Source organism: Thermobia domestica, chromosome 5 (assembly GCF_964235325.1).
Source record: "Thermobia domestica chromosome 5, izTheDome1.hap1.1, whole genome shotgun sequence".
Taxonomy (NCBI): domain Eukaryota; kingdom Metazoa; phylum Arthropoda; class Insecta; order Zygentoma; family Lepismatidae; genus Thermobia; species Thermobia domestica.
Genome location: NC_137458.1, coordinates 95,365,508 through 95,384,721, shown reverse-complemented (window position 1 = coordinate 95,384,721; position 19,214 = coordinate 95,365,508). Strand labels below are relative to the sequence as shown.

At 33.1% G+C, this 19,214-nt stretch overlaps 1 protein-coding gene across 5 annotated transcripts in view; it reads left to right on the top strand.

Moving 5' to 3' along the window:
- Positions 1-19,214, top strand: part of scat (VPS54 subunit of GARP complex scat) — a 112,856-nt gene that overhangs the window by 62,964 nt on the left and 30,678 nt on the right. For all 5 annotated transcript variants that reach the window (XM_081758849.1, XM_081758852.1, XM_081758851.1 and 2 more), the window contains exons 11-14: positions 9,840-9,966; positions 12,222-12,329; positions 13,025-13,180; positions 16,955-17,061. In XM_081758849.1, coding sequence (XP_081614975.1) covers positions 9,840-9,966; positions 12,222-12,329; positions 13,025-13,180; positions 16,955-17,061 — 498 coding nt within the window. The remainder of the gene's footprint in view (positions 1-9,839; positions 9,967-12,221; positions 12,330-13,024; positions 13,181-16,954; positions 17,062-19,214) is intronic.

Genomic DNA, 19,214 nt, shown 5'->3' with positions numbered 1-19,214 from the left:
TAGACACAGAAGTGACTGGCAGTTGCCCGAATTTTGGGATGACACATTATTCTACTGTTCCGCTGGAATCTCTAACCAAGCAGAAGAAATGTTCGTTATTTTTCGCCTGCAGGTACGCATATTGTCTCAAAAAAGACAATAATGGAGTGCAATTAACCCACAAATTAAAGCGGCATACTGAAAACCTAGTAAGTAGTGATAAATGTAAAGTGCAGAGACTATAACATCTTATTTGCTTGTTGTGCCTAGAACATAAAGTATTGGATGGCGAAGGGTAATGCAGGTATAGTAACATTTTGGTAATATTCGTGAATACATGATTCATGCATTTTTTTTTAATGCGTATTACCTTATTTACTAATTTACGTAAGAAAATATTGAAACCTCCTTAAGGCGGACACCTCTCTATAGCGGACAATTTTTGATTCCCCACGGCTGTCCGCTTTAGAGAGGTTTCACTGTATAATCTTTGGACCGTATTACAGTTAAACAGAAATTAAAGTTTAAGAGGTATAACTTTGAGCTGTATCTCAATAATTATACTGTGTAATATCGTCCTACTAGTATCATATTGTATTGTATAAAATTTTTAAGTCAACAGAAAGTGTTTTTATCTTATTTTCTCAAAAATGGACATGTGGATTTACAGTTACCCATATAACTTTGTTCAGCACGTTAAGATGTCTCTATTTGTATGTTTCATTTTTGGATTTTTTTTTTTTTCGTGAAATGTTAATAATATTGTAGAATTATTAAGAAAGTTGTGATTCCTATACCAGTGGATTCTGTTACTGTTTCTTCTTTTGCCGTTAAGTGGTACAGTAATTTCAGAGATAGCGATTTTTGGAAAGTGTTCTTAATTGTCCCATCTAGATTGTAACTTCCTTGTTCGAAATTTATTCTTGTGGTTTTTATTGTATAGTACTCCATGTCATTTAGTATACATTTCGTATAAGCTGCTCCTACAGGTTACATTTTACACGAGTAGTGTTTATAATAATGTGAATATCAATGATAAGAACCACTGAAAATGAAGTATTCTTTACCTTATGAAAGCTTGAACATATCCCGAAAACCTTTACTAAAACAGTAATACTTAAGTTATAAAATTATAATTCAAATGGGATCACAATCATATGCAAATTGTACAGTCACAAATAGAAATCAATATTTCTAAATACAATTTCTTTTCACAGTAACTTTGGAAATAAAAGATTGGTCCGATGTGGGTAAAGTTTGGTGTTATGATAGAAAATCTCTATCTGAACAGTTCGCAAATCATTAATAAATACAGAATAAGAAGTTTTATCAAACAAACAAACAAAGCTGCCAGTATTATATTTCGGACACAATTCCTTTCGCATCACCAGGACGAAGACAAAAAGGTTAGAAACACTATATTAGAATGAACTGAGACAAAAGAAAAGTTCAGATATTTAACTTAAAAGAACAGCAGCTTAAGATCTTTAGAGAACCATGACTTGCATATTCATTTGTTAGTTAAAGCGATGTAATTTCTTCCTAGAATAACATTGCCAGATCTGTCAGTCCTTTCCGCAGGTCTTCGAACATATAGATCCAGTGCTGACAAAGGACGCTAAACTTCAGTGAATGAACTCATCTTCTCTACACTACCACCAATCTTGTGCACCTGATGGCCTTGAACAACTTATCCAATTTATGGATGCATCTACTTCAATCCAATGGTTGCGTAAATTTCTTGGATCTCGACATCTCAAGATACAATAACAAATTTTTCCACTTCTCTGTTCAAGAAACCTAGCGCTTGAGATTACTTCATACACAGAATGTCAGCTCATTCATTCAGAATAAAAACCAGTGTTTGGATCAACCCATTTCTCAGAGCATACAGATTCACATTTCTAATTCAAAACCTTCAACTACAGATACTAATCATCTCAGAACTAGGTCTAAAGAATGGATACGACCTAAATATGTTGGATGAACGGAAAACCAGGCTCATAACATCTTCAGAAACAACGGAATGCGGACTGACAAACAGTGGATTGCCTTACCTTTGTGGCGAGCTTAACGCATAGCATACGAAAATTGGTTCAAAGATTAGAATTCAACATGTCCAAAAAATTGCCCAGCAATTTACGAAAACCCTTTTCAGACTACAAGAGACAAATTATCATAATTAGGCATTTACCTGGTGGAATGTGAATGTTCGGAAACACATTCCTATGACAAAACGGAACTTGAGACCAGGATCAGAGGACGTACCAGAGACTGTAAAAATGAGGAAAGACTTACTTCAAGTTTAGCGAAACACATCAACTTAACCAACTACAAAATTTTAAATGTTTTTTCTGAAATCTTTGTCATTAATAGAAAGAAATTCCTTCGAATCGTAGTCAAACTTAGATAAAAGTTGTTTAGACAAAATGTAGGACAGCATCATAACAAACATGGTAAATTTTAATAACTATGTACTAAAATCAAGCTATATAAACAGAAGTTTGTATAATTTTTATGTCTACACCTATTTTGCATCTTCATTTACATTTCAGGGCTAAAACTTGAAAAAAAAGAAAATATTTATTTATTTATTTATTTATTTATTTAAAATCAAGATTTGACGATAACCGAAAAATCATCTAGCTACAGCTTGAACTGGTAGAAACAAAATATAAACGATTGCGACCAAATATTGTCTTCAGTAGCTCAGCTTCTACATTTAACATGTGCAGATTAATAGCAAAAGAACTTACATTTTAGTGTTTCTGTGATGATAAAATAATCAACAATTTGGATTATAACTAATTATTACTTAATTATTTTTGCAAATAAATTTAAGATTGAGTGAATTGTGTAATTCATGAAGAAAACCAGCAGCATAAGGAAGAGAGATTATCATTTTTGTGTTAGTGTCTACAGGTCTCTCATGGCATTAGTATCAAATTGTCACTTCTTTTACAAATTACCGAAAACATTTTTCTCTACATAAACTACCAGTTGAACAAGAGTCTTTTTCCAATTATGAACCCTTTCAATGAAAGTGCCAAATGCGTTTATTGATTCGAACTTCAACCTAGTAAACAAGCCGACAGCTTCAGTGGCCGAAACCGTCCGACAATTATCTTACAGACATAATCAACGAAATTAGTGTTTCCACTCATCATGTTTAATTTTGAATATTTTAACGTGAATTGGCGTGATTATTGGTTAATTATCTTAATCATGAAAAGTAATTTCCGTATTAGGTGAAGCATATTAATTGACCAAATCGTGAAGTACACAAGATCAAGAGTATTGAAAAGTATATACTTCACACTGTCGTTTTTTAGAAAATGTTGTTTGTAAGTAGGGCCTGTTATTTATGGTTCACTGTTGCTCATTCTAAAGGTATTAAGTTGCAGTTTTAAAGATCTTTTTCTTTTCTTTTGTATCCTGTTAAGACATTTAGTGTCATTTCTACCTACGTGTTTTTGTTCAACCTTTTGCCTTCATCCTGGTAATGTACATAAAAATTAATGTCCAAAATGCATTAGTTGGTCATAAATCTTTCACAGTGAATAGTTATACCCATGCTAATCGATAGCCTTAAAAATCCAGAAACACCTTCCTATTTGATTTTACAGTCTATGTATATATACTTTTTGAAGAAATGGCGTGTATTGCACAGAGCAGTTTGTTTTTATTATTAAGTACTAGAGATGCAAAAAAGCCGGCTTTTTTGAATCGATGGTTTTTTTCACATAAAAAGCCGGCTTTTTTGGAAAAAAAACGAGAATTTTTTAAATTTTGGCTTTTTTCATTTTCATGATTTTTCTATCTAAATAGCTTTCTTATAGTATATTCTATAGTTAGATAAGAATTCCATGACCTAAATGCGATATTTCGCTCCGAAATTCACCATCAAGATGGATGGATCACATGTTTTACGAATTAAAGCTAACATGAAGAATGTAGTATTTGAGGGCAATTTTAGAGGCTATTTAATTTTATTTTAACTTTTGAGTTATCGACATCTTTTTTCTTCTCTAGATCATTTTAGTTTGTCACTCGTGTTTCATTTCTAAGAGCTTAGTACTCTAGCTTCTAGCGCAAAAGTTAAACTTGCCCGTTTTTCTATTTATCCGTTAAAGCGTACGTTTTTCAATATATCCGTCAAACCGTACTTCCACATTTCTATTATACTGTAGTTGTGCAGTGATTTAGCAATAATTTTCCGGACAACCTTGAATACCAATTTATACAAATAATCAGAAGCGGATTTAGAAAAGTACTTTAGGAGGGGTTTCTCTGATTGTTTCGTTTTCTAAAAAACTCCTAATTTTATTTGGGAGGTGCTTGAAGTTTATGAGTACAGGCATAACTAATATTTCGTTTCGTTTATATGTTTAGCAATAATCTTCCGGATACAACCTTAAAGATCATTTTATACTGAGAATAAGTGGCGGATTTAGAAAAGTATTTTGGGAAGGGTTTTTCTTACTAATGTTTAGTTTTTCTAAACATTTGTAATTTTTATTTGACGGTAGCTTAAAGTTTATGAGTAAAGGCATAACTAATAGATATTTCGTTTGTTGCAGACGTTCCGTAAATTTGGGGTACAGGCTTCAGTCCGAAAGACCGCCCCCCTAACCTTCGTAAAACTGTCACTGCTGGTAATTAGTAATAATAACGATTTAAAAACAATAAGAAAGGAAGTCGGCCAACTCACAGTACACGCACTATTTCTACTTCACAGACGGAATGAAGAAAAGCTTTGTCAGAATGATCGAATGCTGGATTGAATCCCGGACTTCCCGATAGACGCGCAAAAGCTAATCACTCACTCATGTTTGTTGTGCAGTTGTATTTAGCTTAACTTAAGTATATTCCGTTGTTGTGCAGTTGTATTTAGCTTAACTTAAATATATTCCGTAGACCTTTTTTTTTGGGGGGGGGGGAGGGAGTTCCGTAATGATATGTTGAATCCCTCTTGTTAAAAATTCAGAAAACTTGAGGATTGGGTAAAACATGATGGTGGTTATGTAAAATTTAACTGTAGAATTTCAAGAATATACAGAATCAAAAGCTCTAGATGTGCAGCTTTTAAGTGTATCATATGAATCTAAGTATTTCTCTTATGTTTAATTTTAATTTTATTTTGTTTCAAAAAGACGGTATGTAATATTTTGAAGTAAAAATACTACATACAATTTTGCTAGTTATTTGTGTATTTTTTTTAAAAGAAGTGTTTACTTTTAGGGTTGGCTGGTTTACCCCAACTTTTTTTTTAATAACTGGTTTAAACCAAAAAAATAAAAAGAACGAAAAATGCGAATCGTGTGAACTTCATGGTAACGTTTCCAGATATCAAACCACCTGCAATAGTTTTATTTCCCTTTCACCTTTTAATCAAGGTGTCCCATGTTCAATTCTCGGTCGAACCATAACCCTTCTTTCATGCGTAAACCAAGTAGCGGTTCAGATGTCAGTTTAAGCGAAAGTCTTCTCCTTGATAACCTCGGTATTTCGTAAGGATGTTAATCCTAAACATACGAAACGAAACCAAATAGTATATTCCTGCATGCCTAAATGCCTGTTGTTTTATAAAGAAGCCAAGATTGCTTAAATATATTGATAGAAATTGGCAAAATTTATCGATTGCCTACGTAGCTTCCAACATCAGCTTGGATTGGACTTTCAATGATATCTACGCACTAAATTTGTAATTTAATACCTCAGTTTTAGCATACTGATGATACGTTGAAGTTTAAATTTTACATGCAAAGCAATAACAGGATTTTTCCGTTATTGTCTTACATTTCAAGTAATGACGGGATTTTCCCGATGGTTAGGGCGGGAGCTTCTCAATTTAAGAAATTTACTGACCGGACTTCTTTAAGCTTATGGGAGTTCTTCCGGCATAACCCCGCTGTTGCATAAAAACACCAAGGCGAAACAAACTTATTTCTGTGAATATGTAATACAAATACATAAAGCAAAGAATCTAAATCAAGAAAACCTGGTTTAAACCAAAAAAGCCTGGTTTAAACATCCCCCCAAAACGGGTTTTTGGCATTTTCAAAACAAACCATGGTTCGTGCCAACTCTGCTTACTTTTGTATATAGGAGGTTAAAATATTCTTATTATATACATTGGTTAATCCTTTGGAATTCATAATGTAAATATGTTGAAGAAAAATCGTTTGAAATATCTTTTCGAAATTCATAGTTTATTTTCGAGGTTTTATATTATTATCAGCATCAACCACTAATTAAATGACTTTTTGTGTTACAGAGAAGCGAAACAAAGTCTGCTTTATCAATTTAAAGCAGAAATTTGAAAAAAGCCCAAAATTTCCCAAGCAAAAAAGCGAAGCAGAAAAAACCGAGTTTTTTTTCCAAAAAAGACGTTTTTTTTCCGAGCCCTTGCATCTCTATTAAGTACTCATAATTACATCATGGTGTGTTTTGTTGTTTACTGAAACCGTAGGACATAAAGTGTAAGTTGATTTCCCAACTTCATTATACTAATCTAATACAAATAAAATAAAGAGTTTGTTTGTGCGTGTGTCTGTCTGTGTGCGGCCTGGGGATCAGACGAGTGGACCTAGAGTTACCAAATTTTGGTCAGGGGTACCTTGGCCCAGGCCCCAGATCAAGACGAAGCCCTTTTTTTAAATTTCGAACCAGGAGGTCTCAGGGGGAACGTTTATCGGAACCGGCTTGGGAACCAGACAAATTGACCGAGAGTTACCTAATTTTAGTCACGAATACCTTGGTTCAGGCTCCAGACCAGAGTTAAACGTTTTTGCCAAAATTCGAACCAGAGGGGCGTTTACCGGGACATGTAAAAGTAGTAGAAAATGACCGATATTAGTGTCGAATTCATAGTTTTCGCGGTCGGTGAAATCAATGGTGAAACACCGATCGTATTAACTTCCAAATTCACGCTATTCGGCTCCGGGTCTGGAGTCACCGGGGAAGGGGGGGGGGAAAGATACCGAGACATATAAAAGTAATCCAAAATGACCGATATTAGTGTCAAATCCATAGTTTTCGCGGTCGCTGAAATCAATGGTGACACTTCCATTAGCGATGACTTGCAAATGTAGCTCCAGTGCGAAGCATGGGTATATTCAACTATCGTATATAAATTAAATGTATGTTTGTATTTAAATGACTCTGTCGTAAACGAGACTGTGAACAACGCTACAATTTACTGTCTCAATATATAAAAGAATAACGGGAAAGAAAGCAAGAATAGCACCAAACTGATATGTCGCGCTGCTATGCGATGATGTTGCCGGAGAAATGGTAAATATGAAACTCGAGCAGTGTATTAATCTCAGATTTCCAATAATATTGAAGATATCACCAAGTGAGTATGTGAAACTCCTGCAGGAGGTGTACAGTGCTACATTCGCTGCGATGCACGAGGACGTTAAATTTGATTAAACAACCGGGTCGTTCTGTCATGCAACAACAGAAGAAAATGTAGCAAAACTGAGTGGCATTCTTCGAATGATAACAGGCATAGTAAACATGTACAGTAAGGAACACTTCTAGATGGTACACTTTTGCCGTAAATTTCCATAAGAATGTACCATTCAGAAGTGTCCCTTACTGTACAATGAGTCAGTCTGACAAATTTTGCACGATCATTTGATAATAAGTTTGAGCGAAATTGATACCGAAAAACCTCTCCAGGAGCATAAAACTCTTCCGCGAGCACATGTGCAGTAACAAAATGGAACGCTTGTCAGCGGAACTGGACTTGCTAGATAATAATCACTGGTGATGAGATGGTTTTTCACTATACTCCAGAAATGAAAACACGATTAATGCACTGGAAACCTTCCTTATCACCTCAAATAAATGAGTAAATATCATTCATGAGCAAATCGAAAGTGAAAGTGATCTCCGTTTGTGTTCTTTGATGTCAGTTCTTGCTCATGGCTTGGTCAGACAGCGAATCAGCAGTATTTGCTGGTTATGGTCATGAAATTGGGCAGAGAAGTGTCCGTGACGCAATTTCTGTCAGTTAAAAAGATCCATGCTGGTTAGTTTTATTTTTCTTAACAAATGAAATACGGATTTAAAAAAAAAAAAAAAAAAAAAAAAGATTTTCAGACTGTAGAAGAGATAAATCAGAAAACTGCGATATTGCTCAAGATTGTGACACCTGAAGAATTCAATTCCATCATTGTTAGATCAGTAATTCATATATAGAGGTGTACTGATAAGGGAGATAAGTAATGTGTTGAAGGAGATATTAATTTGATTGCTTGTGAAAATAAACCCTGTATATATATATATATATATATATATATATATATATATATATATATATATATATAGATATATATATATATATATATATATATATATATATATATATATATATATATATAGATATATAGATATATATACATATATATATATATATATATATAATATACAACCAGACCTCATGCATACACACATATAATATGTTAATAAAGTTATATATATATATAATATGAAATGTCTACCAAAGCAGTTTTACCTTAGAAACCATAATAATTAAAGTTGGGAAGGGATCCAAGCAAAAGCGCTCTATATTTAAACACATCCGACGTGAGAATGGGAATGCTTTGTGAAAATCTCAATGCTGGCCTCGTAATTCGAAGCCAAAACCTGCCAATTATGAAAGGGAAACGTTAATTATTCACCTGTGCGCCCTCGTTTCATTGCCTGTTTATCTGATAATTTATTAAAACGAACTACTGTCAGTGGAATATTTTCGTAACTTAATTTAAGTAATTGAAAATAACGTATTAAAAATGTTCAGTAGTTGCTATTGGCTAAATCTGATTGAAAGGTGAATAGAATAGCTCGGGTTGTAATTCGGGCTCTAACGTATTTATTTCATCAATGCTTTTCTTTTATTTGGTCAGTCAAATTGTGATATAATAATATGTCAAATGCAGTAAACTCTCTGTTGACTCGTCGTGTGAGTATATGCGGTTTACTGACGTTAAATTATAGGACCTGTTCTCAAGAAGCTTTCATTGCAGAAAAGGAACATTAAACAATGTTATTCATTCATTTATTTTCTTCGGATAAAATAATGTGTAGGGGGATGTATAAAAATGACCTAGCTGATTTGCTAATTAAAATTTAAGAAGTGTAATAAGTTTTCTGCTTGATTTTTTAAAAATAAAATAAATGTCATGGAATAGACTGTTTAACATAACGCATTTTCAAGCTGCTTAACAAATGAAATTATAATTACTGAAGGAACTAAACTGACACCATAAGGTGTCATTGAAACAGCACTTTGTGTTTATGTAAGTAGACAAGCCACTAACGAAGGTGGGATTTCCCATGGAAAATTTCGGCATTAATAAATATTTAGACGCATTTACTAATGGATTCTATGGGATTCATGTTACTAAATTAAAATAGATATTAACCTTCTATCCCAAAAGAAGAAAAATAAGACCGACCTTTTTCATGTAGTACCTCACAATCTTCATTCACTTACTGTCATGCATCTTGAAAAATTCATTTTGAAAATTATTTTTCATCCAGTGAGGATCTGCAAACTCATGCCCATAACGGAAAGTATGTGAGGTTCTATAAACTAATCTTTGGTGGTTCAGGAATTTCCCGTATTTGGATGTATAATCAAGAAAAAAGTATAGCAACGGGAGAAGAGTTATTTATGAAAACCCCAGAGAGGATCGAAAAAATATAGCGTAAAGAAAATCTTTATTAGTAGATTTTTTTTTAAATTTAGATGTATTCTTCAGTTGAATTTAATAAATGAACTTGTACTATGTTTTTTCATTTATCGTCAAAAGAAAATTAAGCTATTGTGTATTTGATTTTTCTAGGCACTTAAATTCTCAGCTTTTGGAAATGGAGAGGCTTATAGATAAAATGTTAAGTACAGAGTTCGAAAGGTATGCAACTGCTGATTTGAATCGACCCTTAACAGATGTAATTGAAGTCCTGGAAGAAGTAAGTAACACGCACATAAAAAATTATATCTTGTTCTGTTCTACATATCCTCTTGAGTTAACATAATTGCACAAAAATTAAAATTTTAACTATCGATTTTTTTTTTCGTTATTTCCTCTATCGTCTTTTCAGAATTAAAATAAATTGTAAAAATCCCTTTCAATCGAGACAGAAAGAAAGAGAGAAACAAAGAAAAAGAGGAGTATAATATATAGAACTGTTATGCTATAAATGTACGCTACATATCTTTCAGCGACATTGGCGAGTACAAAAGTAGTTCAAACGAATGGAATCAAAGAAGTGATTTTGTAAAACTTCTTATAATATTTACAAAATTGCAAGGTTGTACGCTTAACAGTTAGTGAAATCCCGTCTTATTCTCCGCCTAGATTCCAGGAAGAACATTTAAAGAAAATTTCAAGTTCCTATGTCTAATAGTTTTATAGATCTAGTAAACGACAAAAATGCTCTCATTCTCCCCTTTGTTCCCTCAGAATTTGCATTTTTTCTGAACGGTTTTAGAGGGATGAGTGAATCAGTAGGTTTTATTCTTAACATATTTGCAGCTTTAAAAATTAAAATAAAATAAGTTACAATTGCATTCCATATTTCATAATTTAGAAAGATAACGAATCCTCATGAGAGAGGAATTAGATGTATCCAAAGGTACTCTGCGATATTACAGATGAGTTGTTCTTTATGTTAAGGTTTATGAACACTGGAACAGTAAATAATAAACAGTACCTTCCTAACTACTATGCAGATATAAACCTTCATGATAATACTAGCATAACTTCACACTATGTCTATTTTGTTACTAAATAACAATTTATGTAAATGAACCTTTACAGCTGCATTTGCGGAATTGTTGTGTAGGTTTTTTAATAATAATAATAATAATAATAATAATAATAATAATAATAATAATAATAATAATAATAAAGAAGAAGAAGAAGAAAAGAATAATATTCCCGTGAGAGAATTCATGTGATTTCTCTTTAGAGTGGCGCGTAGTCCTGGAGGTATACGTACCACAGTTTAAGAATATCGATAAATAAAATACCAGTAATATTTAGTAAACCCTTTAGAAGGTATCAAGACGTTTTGTTTCCAGTAAGTTTCTTCGAAATATACACAATGTAGACCTGAATAAAATGCACGATAATTTGAGCATGGTTACATCGAGGCAATAGATCAAACAAAGGATTTCATGATCATCCAATTATACACATTAAATTAGCTAAATATTCATGTATTATTATTATTAGGAGGGAAAATCGAAAAGTTTTTGCGCCTACTGATTCATTGTCAGACTTCAAACCATAAACGGAAAACAAGATATACACAATATTCTACATACCTTTGTATATTTTTCCATATAATCACTACACCGTGCTCGTGGGTTTTCTCGGGGTTCTCCCGTTTCCTCCCACTTTCTTCATTCCACCATTTCACTCATCTCTCATCATCACCGTCTCCTTTAGAATAACCGACATAACCATGGGACGTAAAACTTAAAGATTTTATTTCATTTCATATAATCACATCATCTGTTGAGGCACTTGTTCTAGCGAACCTCAAGTTTTTCGATGTTCGCTGCGTAGAAGGCGGCCAGCTGATCACGGAACCAACAACAAACAAACGTTCTGCGCTCCAGTGTTGTTCTGTCCTGCCAGGATATTCTTCAATGGACCAAAAAGATGGTAATTACTGATGGCAAGGTCTAGACTGTAAGGGGGATACTTCACAATCTCCCACCTCCAAGAGTGAAGTTTTGCCATTGTTTTGTTCGCCACGTACGGTTTTGCATTGTCATGAAAAAAACTATGTCGTCAACATTCGGAATACTTTAACGTCCGTTTACAAACTCCTTGCACCACCACTGCACACTTCGCACTGCTAAAATTTGTCCTCGTACAGTGACTCTGTTTCCCTGTGGATATTTGTGGCTGTGTATTCTTTGGCAACAGCGTCATACGGCGGAAGAAATCGGAAGTTATTCCAAGAAAAGCCTACCGCATTGCTCGTATATCTCGATTTTGTATTAAAATATGTTGCATGCTCGGAAAACAATAGACGCAAAGACTTTTCGAATTTTCCTCGTACTATTAGATGTGTACATTTGCAAGTAAACAACATTATGACTGGGAAGCTCTTTATCCAGAATTTAAAAGAAATAAGAGCTGAAGTTTGTCTTTGAAATTTACAGTATATTGTGTAGAATGAAAAAAATAATTGTGTTGTTTTAATTTCAGGACAAACTTGTATCCATTATATTCGGTATGTTGCGTCAGAAGCATTTTACTTTTATAGATGCTTACAAAGAAGAAGCTTTTACCACAGTGAAAGCTATTGTTAAGCAGGTTAGTACTTCATATCTATTATGGTAACAACTTGATTTCTTGGAAAGTAAAGTAATTGAAACCTAATGTAATTACTTGTGGGGCATGTACAGTTGAAACGCTCTATAGAGGAAACTGGCTCAACAGCGAGCATAGAGAAAAGAAACTATTATCTTTGTATCTATTATGTCAACGTATATGAGGCTCTGTTTCAAACTTCCACTACCATTGATATTGAATTTCAGCAGCATTTTCAAACTTGAAATACTAATTTAAAATGGAGTTTCATTCCTCAAATGTCAATCTTGCATTAGCCATTTTGTTCCATTATTCTACATCATACGTCACATGTCACTGTCATGATAGTACCGACATCTATTGAGGAAACACCATATTACATTTTTAATATAAATTCAATTTTCAGCTTCACAGACACTATCTATTAAGATGTGTTTACATTTTCCTAGGGACTCTGACGAATGATATCAACCTAAGTTATTCATTTTTTCTTAAAGTGCAGTAGATGGAACAGCGTCCTTTCGTTTTCTTTATATTTTGTGTATTTTTCTTAGCTGTTTAGTATTGAATTATTTGACATCACAACTTCTGATCAGAAATACAATTATGTCCCCCCTTTGCGGAAAAACAGAAACATAGAAGTGAAAAATGTGAAACAACATAGTCATAATTTTAGAAACTGATTGTTTTTCTTTTAGGTTGTGATTGAAGAGGTTGCTGCCTGTGACTCAGCGGATATGGAAGATAGTCTGAATAATCTAGGTGATCAGCTGCAAGTACTTTCACTTGAAGATTGGATCCATTTACTGAAGAAAGCAACATCGACGTTGCTATTACTCCTTTTTAGAGTAAAGGTATTAATTTATTATACATTAGTCGAATAATTTAGTGTTGAATAAGCGTGCACAAATTAAATTGTGAGTACTGTTCTTCTATCTATTAAATACACTACTACGTATTATTTATGAGACTGAATACGGTAAAATTTCCACTCACCGTCAATTTAATTTTTATCGTGAGATTAATACATTACTAGTAATCCTGACTATGTTATGTTTCGAAAATAGCAGGAACAAACACACACACACACACACACACATACACACACACAAAATAATCATACGTAATATGGGTTCATAAGCAACAAAAACAAGTTAGTTAAAACGTTTAATTTTATAAGTTTATTCATTTGAAGCTACATTCTCGTTTTCAGCACCGAGACCAGATGATTCCCCCATATACAGGTTAATGTAGGATCCAAACCACGTGTACTCCGACCTAGAATCGAGCCTGATTCTTTCCATATCTTAAAAATAGATTATGATATTAGAAGTTTTCGTGTCATCATTAACAGAAGACGAACAGCAATAGATCTAGTGTGCTTAATAACATTGTTTTTTCACGTTTACAGTACATAGGGTTAAGTAAATAAACGTATGACAGAATAAGAACTGTATATCAGTTATTGTTGGTAACGAACAACATACTTTTTACCGCCATAAAAATAGTTTTTCCCGAAAACTACGCATGAGAATTTACTCTTAAGAGCATCTCATTTTCTTCAGCGCAATCTCTTCTATCGATTTATACATACATACGTACACACACACACACATATATATATATATATATATATATATATATATATATATATAATATGCAGGGTGTCACAAAAGTTCCCTGACATAGGGCAGCTCTGTTGTTATCAGAGTTACAACAAAGTGTAAGAGGGGAAACCATTTCCAAATATGTTTTCAATCTGAAGTGGTGGAATTTTTTATATGGAACGAGTCGTGTGGGCTATACAATCTTTATGCACCCAATGTTAAATGAAAATGCAACGTTGCCATTTACCTGGACCAACAATATAAGTGAATGAAGTTACTGTTTTTACGCTAACATGTAGATGACCAGCCCCCATTTCAAACAATAACTTCATTCACTTATGTTGTGGATCCAGGTAAATGGCAACGTTGCATTTTCATTTAACACTGAACGCATAAAGAATGTACAGCCCAAACAACTCGTCCGATTTAAAAAAAATCCTTCACTTTAGATTGAAAACATCATATTTGGAGACAGTTTCCTCTCTTACATTGTATGTATGTATGTAATGTATGTGTATGTAAAGTATGTATGTATGTATCTAACGTATATGTGTATATAATGTATATATATATGTATGTATGTGCATGTATAGTATGTATATAATGTATGCATGTATGTATGTAATGTGTTATGTATGTAATGAATGTATGTATGTTGGTGTGTATGTATGTATGTAATGTATATATGTATGTATGTGTGTATGTATTTATGTATTAGCGTAGCCAGGATGTGTGTTTGGGGGGGCCAAGTGCTGTTATAGGTACATATAGAAACATTACAAACAAAGAAATATATAAACATAAAAATATATAAAAAATTACAAACGTCAAAGTACCGAAGTACATTGTCGGACCTCTTGGGAGGGGGGCCTCTGACCCCTCCCTTCCCTACGCCACTGGTATGTAGGTATGTATATATGTATGTATGTAGGTATGTAATGTATATATGTATGTATGTATGTAATGTATAATGTATGTATGTATGTATGTAATGTATGTATGTATTTAATTAATTAATTAATTAATTAATTGAGGTGAAGAAAATGAGATGCTTTTAAGAGTAAATTCGCATGCTTAGTTTTCGAGAAAATCTTTTTACAGTGGTAATCTTTTGCATAATATTGTAGTTAAATAAAAATTGAAATTGAAGAGTTAATCATTAATTTAGGCTACATTTCATTAACCATATGGCGAAGTGGCGCTCTACCAGTGTCATAACGAAAAGTTTAATGAGCTTGTACTTCGGTATCAGTTTAATCTAAATGGGTGGCGTGGTTATCGTGTAGAATTAATTCTTAGTTTCTCCGCCCCCCCCCCCCCCCCAAAAAAAAAAAATCGAAAACTACACATGAGGCTTTGCACACCCATATCATGTCATTTAGTTCAGTGAACTCTATCGATTGGCATGTGCCTTATCTTTGGACATTTCTTTCGTTAAATATTAATAAAATTCTTGCATTTTGTGGCAGGTTACTACAAGTATTATTGTACTAAAACTAAATATAATTGTCGAAAAACTATAGGCATAACAAATACACGATTGGACGAGTTCTGCTTATATCGATTACATGAGATGCTAGAAAAAGTCACGATACTTGAACTTCTTTCCATTAAAGATAGCTTTCTGCTGAAAATAGATCATATACACAATGTAGTGCCAGTATCTGTTTGCGATGGATTATTCAATGTAGTATTTTAAGTTATTAAATAATGAAAACATACTAAAAGATTATTATTCTGTCCATCTTATTGGATGGATGCAAAAGTTACACACAGAGACAGGATTTCCGGAAACAGTGTTACTAGAAAAATATTTGTCGCATTATATGATGGGCGGGACACGTCGCTTGCGTGCATAATATGTGCGCTACATAGGGTTCTAGTTGGAAATTGTAGTGAAAGACAAGAAAGGTCAGAGGACAATATAAAGCAGGATCTTAGTATGTAATAGTAATCCAGAGGGATTGACTTGCACAGGATAGAATAACAATGGATTGGTTTTGTGTCTGTGGCGTTGAACCTTCCGATTCGTTAAGTTACAGACTTAAGTAGTTGATTAAATGATTAATAAAATATAATGGATTACTACAAGTACATTAGAGCTGGGTGGGAACAAACCCGAAATCTTGATGATAAATAAAGGGAGAACAAGGTGGGGAGTAATAAAGAGATGAAACAGTGAAAAATGGTGTGATAATAAAACACAAATCATACCGTGAAGTCAGAAGTCCTGTACGATTTTGCGTATTAAATTAAACTTTCAACTACGCTAATTTGTAAATAATAATAATAAGCAAGCCCGTAACGTATACAATGGTATCTTAAAGGCCAGGGTAGAAGGCGTGTACCACGTTAGGTGTACTACTACCATTACTACTAGATGAATTATATTCGACTTCTATCGTTAGTGAACTAAATTATTAGGAGATATTCTCATTGATGTTAGCTTTATAAGAATAAACACATGTAAAACACTTTCCTGCAAAATTGACTTTTCGTGGCTTGTAATTGTTATGTAACGTCCCATAAAGAAAGAAAGGAAAAGAAAAAGTATAATCTGTTTATGGAAATTTAATGTTATATTTTCAGCTATAAAGGATACGATCTAATCAAAATTTTTGGGAAAGATTACACAAAGGAAAACCTCTTATCTAAAGGACATTACCAAGCAATAATAGATTAGGTTTCACATTTATGTATATATATAGAACGAATTTGCGATCATTTAGTTAATACATCTTATAATGAGTCAATGTAGTTGGCCAGCAACTTTAATAACCATCCTTTCTGTATATAAAGTAAAACATAAATTATACTGTAGCGGTATCATGGCATTGTGTCTGTTATAGAAAGTACTAGGTTCTGCATTGCTGCTAAATTTTAGGCAGGTTATCAGTTGATCAACGTAACGTGTAGAAGTACATATAGTTGAACTATTTTATGTTAGTATATTAGGTTTTGAACTTTAACATTACACGTGATTATGAAAACACTAGTAACATTTGCTTTGGTTCTTCTTAGGCTGTTCATGATGTGATGCTTGAAGCGGCTACTGTATCTTCTGGTTCGAAATCGGAATCTAAAATTGGCAGTGATGACCAAGATGTAGGGAATCTTCGTTTATCTCTGTAAGTTTCCGAAAAATCCGTCTTGTTAAATTTATTTACCAATGTAAACAAGGTTATTCTCGTGCACAATATATAAATAGAATGAACGTTTAACGTTCTATAGAAAATGAAAGAATCAATCGATTTATTTTGACTGCGTGCGCTGTATTCTTTTCCAGGAATAAAGACAAAGAAAAATATGTTTACAATAATTACTTATTGTATTAATAGGATGAATATTTAACAATAACAAAGCTTTTACTCACATAATCATTTACTGGTAACAATGGTAACCTTGACTGTAAACGTTTCCATGACAATTTTGTATCGTCATCAGTATTAATATTTTAGGAAACCAACGTTGCTTGAGGAATTATATTGTCGATAAATATCCCTTAATGTGAAAAAAAAAAAAAAAAGCGTTCTCCTTTTTCAAGTATGTATGTGTGTGCTTCTTTAGTATGAAAATAAAATATTAATAGGTTAATGTAGCATAATTCAAGAAAGTTTCCTTCGTCTTACGCAGGGTTGGCTGGTTTTTTAAAAAAAACCAACTGGTTTAAACCAAAAAGCGAAAAATGTTCGTAAAAGTGTAAGTGTTCGTAAAATCTTGATGGACACACATTTGTGGGTTATCACGTTTCACTCCCGTATATTATTCGTATTATATTCAGACCTAAATTCCTCATTCATTACTCAAAGGGATTATACTACAAAAGCAACTTTTATTTGTATAAGTTTATGAATGTTTCTTATGTGATTTTGTTTTATAGTTTATTATTATTATTATTATTATGCAGTTGCAATCAAAGAAAAATTCTAAATATTGTTTCGTTCTAATAATGTTTACTATTGATAAAATACATCGAAATGCTGTACTTTTGGGGGGAGGGGGGCGTCATACAAACCGCACGAGAGGCATTTTTGAAATCAGAAGTATTTCTGGTATCTATTTATGTATAAATGGGTCAAAGTGGACTCAAATAATTCGTATTTTTATTCACTTTTCGTACTGATACGCAAATTAAGTCGTCGTATTTCTTTAACTTGGAATAATAAAAGTCGTAGTGAACTAACTTGGACATTAGTTCTTTGTACTCTGCAGTATTTTGAAATTGTCCATATGTAAATCTGTATAATGGTTTCACTTGTGCAACTATTTATCTTTTTGTCCTTCTGAATTGACTCTTGACAATTATATTAACAAGTATGTAAAGATCAGTACAACGTATTTTTATCAGGAGTTCTTCGTGAGTAGTCGGCAGACGTATCGCAGTTGTGGCAAATTAGTCCCGGTTTCGAGTCCAAATGAAGGACAGTTTCCCTCAGATGTAAGCCGAGAAGCGGTTGGATTCCGCTTTAAGCGTATGTGACTCCTTCCAACATAACCCGGTTGTTGCGTAATAACACCAAGGCGAAACAAACTTATTTCTGTCCATATGTGATATAAATACATAGAGCAAATTATTTAACCTGTTTTTGTTATTATTATTATTATTATTTTTTTTTCAATAAAAACCATAATTTTTGCCAACCCTGGTCCTACGTTTGTGTTACTACCTTTTTCTGTAGGTTGAAGCTCGCTGAAAAATCAACTGATATATATATGACCAGCTTCTCAGAATATTTCTTTTTCTCTGTAAAATCTCTTAGTTCTCATATGTTTAAAAACTGTGTAATGGGTTTAACACAGAGTACTTAATACATCTTTTTACACTAATCATATCGACAATGTAATTTTTGAAGCAATGTTGATTCCCAAAAAACATTGGACTGATGAAGGTGACAAACCATCATTGAAATGTCTATGGTCAAAATTGCCATTGCTGCTTTTAGGTGCGTATGTGAGTGATAGGTTTACAATAAGGTAAGTAGAGCGTTTGAAGATACTTTTAGGGCTAAGTGTAAACATTTCTACACAGAATGAGGCCAAACTGGTAAATTTTATGAGAGAGAAAAAGAGTGAAATGCTGCGTACTTGGTATGTCTTTTGTGGTGTAAAATCTTTTGAAAAATGTACTGAATTCCTGGTAAAATGAATGATTAAATCCAAACAAAATAATAGAATAATTGTAGGTCAGCATTGTGAGTAAACTTCGGCATGTGTAGGTTCCATTTTGCATTCTAATCTTCCTCGTCTTTAATGCGGAAGATTTGGATAAGATTTACAGTCA